This window comes from Sinocyclocheilus grahami, unplaced genomic scaffold, assembly GCF_001515645.1.
Source record: "Sinocyclocheilus grahami isolate Dianchi unplaced genomic scaffold, SAMN03320097.WGS_v1.1 scaffold1455.1, whole genome shotgun sequence".
NCBI lineage: Eukaryota > Metazoa > Chordata > Actinopteri > Cypriniformes > Cyprinidae > Sinocyclocheilus > Sinocyclocheilus grahami.
The window spans coordinates 21,309-30,616 of NW_015506634.1; the positions used below are offsets into that span (position 1 = coordinate 21,309).

A 9,308-nucleotide genomic window follows, 5' to 3' on the forward strand; every position below is an offset into this window, starting at 1 on the left:
GAAAAGTCACTTTAATGTCCACATGAGTACTCACACTGGAGAGAAACCTTTCACCTGCTCTCAGTGTGGAAAGTGTTGGACACGTAAAACCCAACTGAATGCCCACATGAAAATTCACACTGGAGAGAAGCCTTTCACCTGCAAACTGTGTGGGAAGAGTTTCACGCATAAATCAAATCTAAAGACACACACCAGAATTCACACTGCAGAGAAGCCTTTCCCGTGCAAACTGTGTGGGAAGAGCTACAGATATAATGTAAGCCTTAATAATCACATGAAGATTCACTCCAGAGACATTTTTAAATGCCATCTGTGCGAAAGGAGTTTCACAGACACGAATCACCTTAAGAATCATGTAATAACTCACATCAGAGGAGAGTCTTTCATGTGCCATCACTGTGGAAAGAGTTTCTCAAGAAAAGATACCCTCAGTGTCCACATGAGAATTCACACGGGAGAGAAACCTTTCACCTGTGAACAGTGTGGAAAGAGCTTCGCTGTTAAAGTAAACCTTATAACTCACCTGAGAGTTCACACTGGAGAGAAACCTTACAAGTGTCCTCAGTGTAAGAAGAGTTTCACATGTAAAAGCAGCATGAAACATCATTTGCAAACTCATTCTGGGAAGAAATCACCATTTTCCTCACCGTGACAAGATTTAGGTAAAGGAGTGATTTCTACAATCATATGTGCATTCGTTCTGGAAGACAATTCAATTGTGAAAAAAGGTTGTAGCAATATGACATTAAAGTTCAAATATTTTGAGAATAAAGTCATAGCAAAGCTAGTATATTGCACGTATAATGTTAATTGATGTGAAAATTCAACACCGCAAAAATACATCTGTGGCATACATCATGTATTAAAAACAGCAATAAAACGTTCTAAAGGTTGAAGTTGGCTCCAGCTCGTTAACTTAAGTAATATTGTTGTCTTTTCTGAGGTAAATAACGTGAAGTGACTATTCACAACATGTTTTATTCACGGTATAATAATGGATTGGAAATCATTTTTCACCCAGTATCCCATAGCACTATCCATGCATGTCTGATTTTTTCCCCCATTTTTGTTAATATTTTTAGGCTATAGACTAATATTTACTTTGTGAAATATAATATTGTCCAAATACCATGAGAATAAGTTATCAAATCATAAGAATAATCACAAAAATAAAGATAACGAAAAAGAAAAACAGTAACCGTAAACAGAAAAAGTTAAATTAAATTAATTATTTTTCCGTTCTGCTGGTTCGTCTGGTCAGAGGAGAACTGGCCCCCCGACTGAGCCTGGTTTCTCCCAAGGTTTTTTCTCCATTCTGTCACCGATGGAGTTTTGGTTCCTTGCCGCTGTCGCCTCTGGCTTGCTTAGTTGGGGACACTTCATTTCCAGCGTTATCGTTGACATAATTGCAAAGATATTATTTAAACTGAGCTGGATGTTAACATCACTGAATTCAATGATGAACTGTCTTTAACTGAAAAATGAGTGTTTACTATTGTCACTTTGCATTATTGACACACTATTTTCCTAATTAATGCTGTTCAGTTGCTTTGACACAATCTGTATTGTTAAAAGCGCTATATAAATAAAGGTGACTTGACTTGACATCTTTGAACCTGATATGAATATGAAACTGATCCAAGGTCTATGGCACGTCACGTTACAGATAAGTTAGCGTTTAATCACGCTAGTTAGCAGGTGTGTTCATTTAGTTAAATACAATGAAACTCAAAGACAGCCTCGGATGACCGATATAATACAGCCAATAAACATACGGCACTAATGAAATGGGTTGGGTATTTAGTCTTGTTTTTGGGACAAACAAGTGCATTTTACGTAAAACATGCAAAATTGTCCGCCATATAAGAAAAATAATCAATGCAAACGGAAACAAACATTTTTTATTTCTTACCCCACAGGCAGATAATTAGCAAAATAAGAAAAAAAATGTATGTAGAAAATTCATCTTGATTTAAGAATATTTAGATACATACATTTTTTTTTTTTTTTGCCATATTCATATATGCCACATGCATATTTATTTGAGCTGTAGCAATTTAAACGGTAGTTTTCTTTAAAACATCGGAGATGCAGAGCACATTAGTAAGGCTGTATGCAGACTGATAAGGAAAGTGTGCGTTGCTCTCACGCTCGTTCTGAGAATTTTCCCCTGGGCTCAAATCTGTCAAAGAGAAGTTTCACTGGACTGTAGGTCAGTGTTGTAGAAATTGGTTTAAATGAGGCTAATCTGATAAATGATGTTCACTGACGTTCTGTGACCTCTGGAAGTAAGCAGAATTTCCTTCATTTCCAGCGTTATCGTTGACATAATTGCAAAGATATTATTTAAACTGAGCTGGATGTTGACATCACTGAATTCAATGATGAACTGTCTTTAACTGAAAAATGAGTGTTTACTATTGTCACTTTGCATTATTGACACACTATTTTCCTAATTAATGCTGTTCAGTTGCTTTGACACAATCTGTATTGTTAAAAGCGCTATATAAATAAAGGTGACTTGACTTGACATCTTTGAACCTGATATGAATATGAAACTGATCCAAGGTCTATGGCACGTCACGTTACAGATAAGTTAGCGTTTAATCACGCTAGTTAGCAGGTGTGTTCATTTAGTTAAATACAATGAAACTCAAAGACAGCCTCGGATGACCGATATAATACAGCCAATAAACATACGGCACTAATGAAATGGGTTGGGTATTTAGTCTTGTTTTTGGGACAAACAAGTGCATTTTACGTAAAACATGCAAAATTGTCCGCCATATAAGAAAAATAATCAATGCAAACGGAAACAAACATTTTTTATTTCTTACCCCACAGGCAGATAATTAGCAAAATAAGAAAAAAAATGTATGTAGAAAATTCATCTTGATTTAAGAATATTTAGATACATACATTTTTTTTTTTTTTTGCCATATTCATATATGCCACATGCATATTTATTTGAGCTGTAGCAATTTAAACGGTAGTTTTCTTTAAAACATCGGAGATGCAGAGCACATTAGTAAGGCTGTATGCAGACTGATAAGGAAAGTGTGCGTTGCTCTAACGCTCGTTCTGAGAATTTTCCCCTGGGCTCAAATCTGTCAAAGAGAAGTTTCACTGGACTGTAGGTCAGTGTTGTAGAAATTGGTTTAAATGAGGCTAATCTGATAAATGATGTTCACTGACGTTCTGTGACCTCTGGAAGTAAGCAGAATTTCCTTCAGGATTTGGATGCATTGATGACAAGCATATTCTCACCATCGCACCTTCTGAAAATGAAACTGATTACTGATATATGATTACTAAGATATATGCTGTAACCACCACCACAGCTGTTAAATAAACACAAAATATTCATAATTTATTTAGTCATCTTTATTTCCTACAAATACAAAAGCAACAGTTATTCTTTTTCTTTTGGATTTTAAAATTCTTCTACTTCACCATCTCCTCTTCATCTGTCAGTGGTGCTGGTGCAGGTTCTTCTTGTTGTTGAATGAGAACAAGTCAGATGCTAATTTCATTACTCTAATTAAGAAATGTAGCAGGTTTGATTAGAGAATATTTAATTAGCCTATGTGAAAAGAGCATTAGATTATGTGGAAATAGCTTCTGCACATTGAAATGATATTTATGAATGATATTTAATATGTCAAATGTTTGCAAAGTCATGTAGCCTACACCCATGAAACGTTTATGCTTAAAGCTTTACCTTGATTGAATTATGTTTTCATAATTCATTTTTAGATGCTGCCACGTTCTTTTTTCGCCATGGGATACCATTAATGAATATTAGTTCAATAATTTACAGTTTTCACCGCTGATATTATAACAGTTATTAAGAATTAGAGTTACACATTGACTCGGAAGTATGCGGACATCTTTTTGGCGGTGCTGTTGCCATGGCGAATCATAATTTCGGAGCGCCACTGATCATGGCTTTTCATAGTCGTGGTGCACGCACTAAACTCAGAGTCAACCTACTCCGAGTCGACTGAACAAACACAATTCAGCTGTTCTGAAACCAAAAACAGAGTTTCCCATCTCAGGGTAAATCAACTCAGAGTTCAAGTTTAAACTCAGAGTTGGTTGAACCTCCTTATTGAAACGGGTCCCGGGAATGTGCCCAGGCACTGTTTACAATTGATGATGTGGCACGGAGCATTACAGGTTTTTAACACACAAGCCCAAGTTCATCTACTTGTAGAAACTTTTACTACGTCACCCAGAAAATAGAAATAAACCCCAAAGTAGTCTCCGATCATCAAATAAACAATCCTTCACCCCGAAGAAGATGAGCAAGAAATCAGACAGCAGCAGCAATCCCCTAGATTTCTGTCATTACTGTTATTCAGTGCCTTTTGGCCATCATAAAATGTAGAAATTCAAACTGTTTTTAAAAGATTTTTGTGTAGTCATGAGAGGGTCGTGGCAAATTTATTAATTAATTAAATAATTTTCATCATTGAAATATATACGTGTTGTATTTATCATGAAATATGGTGGTTCAAAATGCTCTTAAAGGTCTCAAATTATAATTATTCTTTATTTTAAATCAACTTTAATGTGCTTTGTTGTAGTGATGTTACGTTTTGTGCCGAGGCTTCGCAGCGTGTGTCGAGAAATCGCGGCAGCTTTCAGTGAAGCGCGTATTGAGGCTTGTATCGCTTTAGAGCAATGACGTCATTGATGACGTCCGAAGCCTCGCTTGGCCAGACTGGTTCAGGAAGCGGTTCGAATCTTGTAAATTCACAGTCCTCTGCCCTGTTAAACTCGGACAGCAGAACAAACAGATGCACGTGTAAAAATAATGGCAACTGTGGAACTACAGCAAGACACGCCGCTTTGATTATGTCATCAGACAGGCTGTTTTATAAAGAGACGCGCGCTCGCAGAATCTGTGAAGTTCAGTCACAGAGCACCGATACAGACCGTAGAAACACTGTTTACTGACCCCAGAGTATTCAGATATTCATACATAACATATCTGACTGTACAGAGTCGCACACAGTCTTGACAGCACCTGAAGATCTGGCTGAGCCTGCAGGGGGCAGCAGTGGCAAAGATCAGACGGACATGAATGTTTCTCCTGAAGCCACTGAGAGAAACCCGACAGGTGAAAGTCAACAGTACATTTCAAAAACAATACACTGAGATCCAAAAACAAATGCTGTCTGCAGTTTTCCTTATATGCTCACTTTTGCATGTCATTTTTAATATAAAGGCCAGTGTTTACATCATGATCCATTAATTCACCAAATCTAATGTGGATCATAGAGTTAAATGCAACAATTGCCCATTGACCCTGTTAAAGTCAAACAGCTTATTCAGACAGTCTTACAAATTAAACTATAATTATTAATGTTTAATCTGTGCGTAGAGATGTTTCTAATAGCTTATTTGTTTTCATGTTATCAGGAAAAAATTAAGTGAGGAAGATCAACAAAATCTGATCATTCTTCAGAAGAAAATGGAAGGCTGTGAAAAAAAGCTTCCAGAGAAACAGTGGAGCCGATTGGGGTCTCAGCAGAACCTGATCCAGAGCCATCGAGTGTGCTGGATCCAGACTGTCCTGAACCAGAACCTCAAGTGGATCTGGATGATGTGGAGCAATCGAGTGTCCCGGATCCAGACTGTCCTGAACCAGAACCTCAAGTGGATCTGGATGATGTGGAGCAATCGAGTGTCCCGGGTCCAAGTGATCCTGAGCCAGAAACGGATGTGGATCTGGTTGATACATACTCAGAGCAATCATCTATCCCAGATCCAAGCTGCTGTAAAACAGAAAGTCAAGCAAAAAATCCGTCAAAGCGTGATCCAACTGCTGGATCGCCTGGACGAATGTTTCCTGCACTGGACACCAGTCTCTGAGGTCTGGCCCAATGTCTTCACAGGAAATGAGTAAATCTACAACACTTCACGCTATAACAGAAATTACATATATAGTAATATATATACTATATATAATAATAATGTAATACAGTAATCACACAATGCAGTTATATAATTGTACATATAAATCCTCTTTGTTTTTATGCAGAGAGACAGCAATGGACTGAGTCCGACTGAAGGAGATGGGTGTTACTCTCACCCTGAACACTGCGGCTGTAAAGAAGAGCCTGAAGGTGCTGTTAGGAATGCCAAGCAAGGAAGATCAGCTAGGAAAGGTCAATACTGGGGCCAAATATTACAAAGGCATGAACATCACTTACTACGGTGTGCCTGTAATGGACGGCCACTTGTTTCACATCAGCAAGTACTTCTTGCCAGCTGCCAAATTCATCCACAAGGCCCTCAGTAACCCAGAGAGTAAGAGCTGAGAGACACACACACACATAACGTGTCCTGTAGTGACAAACTGTCTAGGAGTGAGTTTGTTTTGAGTGTCTTTGTTTGTATTTCCTCAGATAAGGTGTTATTGCACTGCACAGATGGCAGCTGATGCTCTCCCACACTTTTTCTGGCATATCTGATGATCCAGCATAATTCAGTTTTTATTTAATTTCCTACTGTATTGCAGATAAAGCACTACATTAATCTGCCACTCACAGGAGAAATCTGTTCATATGATTGCATAATGATGCATTCAAAAGATAATGAACAATCTTTATAAAAGTTTGCAGTGTTGTTGCAGATGAAATATAACATGGATTACATTATTTATATTTATTAATTTTATCATGTTAGATATTGATTACACAGGTCTACAGACAAAATGCTTCTGAAATAAATGTAGTCAAACCGTACTAATGCTGGGTAACTGATGCTTAAACTTGTTGATTGACTCTAGTTTTCTAGATATGCTATTGGGTCAGTATATATACGACTCTTGACTTGGGAATGGCAGAGGATAAATGAGTTATAAAGAGAAGGGATCTCAATTTAAACTAGAAATGATAATATTTTTATAACCTATTTTTTGTATTATTTTTTAAGTGTTATATAAACAGGTGACAGGTACAATCTTCACAGTATCTCTCTCTCCTTATATGATCTTCTAGGGTAAGTCACCCTGATAGAGTCAGATAGAGTCACCCTGGGCAGATGGCCAGTCCATCACAGGACTCACAAACACACTAACACAATTTGAACTTTCTAAATGACCTAACCTGTGGGGTCTGTGGAAACCCACGCTGATACAGGGAGAACATGCAAACTCTTGGAAACAGTAGCCAATCAGTTGTTTTAATTGTCATATTTGAATTGTCACATCAAAAATACATAATAAATAGCACATTCTATGTCTGAAGCAGATTCAGTAGACCAGAGTTATTGATTAAAACAACCCTGTTTTGGATTGAAGGCTCAGATGAGAAACATAAGTGCATATATTTGTAGTGATGATAAACATGTCCTCCCAAATGAACTGACTCAAATTGTACAAACTGACTTTAACTCCCCAGAATACTTTAAAATTAGTGTCCCTACATTTGATTTGATTCCATAAAGCAAATTCACCATAGCTCAAGCTCAGTCACTCTGGCAATTTATGCTGGGAAACTAACCTGGTCCAGAGCAGGCTAACTGTCAGGTTAAGCTGAGCTCCTCTAACACTAACCAATAGGAACGCATTGATATTACCACTGACTCTCTCACATACTGTTTTTTGACATTATTAACAGTCCAAAAAGAAAAGTATACAGAAAATGCAACTTAAATAATAAATCAAATAAATAAAAATATTGGCTACACTCGACTATATTTATTGTATTGTACCCAAGATTTAATGACATTGTTTTAAAGGGGTCATATGATGCTTTTTAAAGATCATTACTTGGTGTATTTGGTGTAACAGAATATGTTGACATGCTTTAATGTTCAAAAAACACATTATTTTTCAAATACTGTACATTATTGTAGGTCCTCTATGCCCCGCCTCTCTCAAACGCTTCGTTTTCTACAAAGCCCCGCCTTCCGACAAGCACAGTCTGCTCTGATTGGCCAGCTGACCCAGTGCATTGTGCATTGTGACTCGTCGGAAATGTAACGCCTCTTTATGCAGCCTTTCTCTCTGGTTTTATGACAGCTGTACCTTTTATGGTTATTAATAGAACATTAAAACATGTCAATCTAAAATTGCTCTTTAAAGCATTCAAAACACTCAATTAAAAGCTGCGTTGCTGGGTTTTATAGCAGGTTTAAAAAAAATTTAAGTCTGTATTTACAGCAATTTTACTGTATACTGCCAGAGCTGTGTGAGATCACTAACATGCTGCTTTTGTGGAGGTGTTATATATTGTAGCAAATTAGCTCAAAAGATAAATGAATATAAATAATTAATTAATTATGATAAATTACAATTATTTATATCAGCTTCCAGTAGTAACTGTAGCAGAATTAAATTGCCCTCAACTAATCTGTTCGTCCAGCGAACATTCAGTGTAAGTTCATATCAACTCTAGGAAAAGTTATTTTCGTGGCCACAAAAAAATACTTTCTTACAGTATTAATGCATTAGAGCATGCAGCAAGGATCAAAATCGAAAAGGGACATTAATTTGCAAGGCAGAATCAGAAACTCATGTAATTTGTGCACAAGAGTTTTATTAACTAAACACTAACACAAACTAGTCTAACAAACAAACAAACAAACAATCACTTATACAGGGGAAAGGGCAAATGAGACTTGATGGATGAAACCATCAGGAAAACCAGAGAATGAAGCTATGAAAAGAGTCAGTTAACCACCTGAGTAAAACCATCAGCGCCGTTTATAACGGGGTCTACAGCTTATACTAAACCTCTGTTTCGTTTAGTTCAATGTACGATACTTGCATTGCCTTGGTCGTTGTTTGAGTGGGTCGGTGATTGGGAGTTTCTTCCCAGTGGAAAGAGATCTAAGAGAGACATCAGCTGAGATCCTAGGATATTTGGTGAATGTAAAGATAAGGCCGAAGCCTGGTGCAGACTTAAGAGTTGCAGAAGCGTTCTAGCTCACATTCTCATCTTCTCAGAATTGAACAGAACCGCAGACTGAAGGCGGGTCACTGATGTGAGGCCTTTAAGGTCTGAGAAGATTCACGCCTCTCAGGATGTTAAGGCCTGAGAAGATTAACGTCTCTCAGGATGGGCTCGTCCAATGAGAAAGGCTGAAATTCCAAGCGGGAGGTTGGAAATACAGGGGAGTTTTATGACCCTTTGTCTGAGAGCATGGTAATTTGCATATGGAACTCAATTAGGTGTTGATACAAAATTACTAAAGATTCTTAGAACGCTAATATATTGCCTATGTACCCACATATAATATACACTCTTGTTTAGATCATCAGAAGACAAATTCATAGATACTAAACATGGGAA

General features: G+C 37.3%; 1 protein-coding gene across 1 annotated transcript in view; it reads left to right on the top strand.

Annotated features, from left to right (window-relative positions):
- LOC107570415 (gastrula zinc finger protein XlCGF8.2DB-like) overlaps positions 1-1,040 on the top strand; it is a 7,019-nt gene extending 5,979 nt beyond the window's left edge. Inside the window, exon 3 of the mRNA XM_016256646.1 lies at positions 23-1,040. Within this exon, the coding sequence (XP_016112132.1) occupies positions 23-652 (630 nt within the window). The 3' untranslated portion in view covers positions 653-1,040. The remainder of the gene's footprint in view (positions 1-22) is intronic.
- Positions 1,041-9,308: the final 8,268 nt, after the last annotated feature.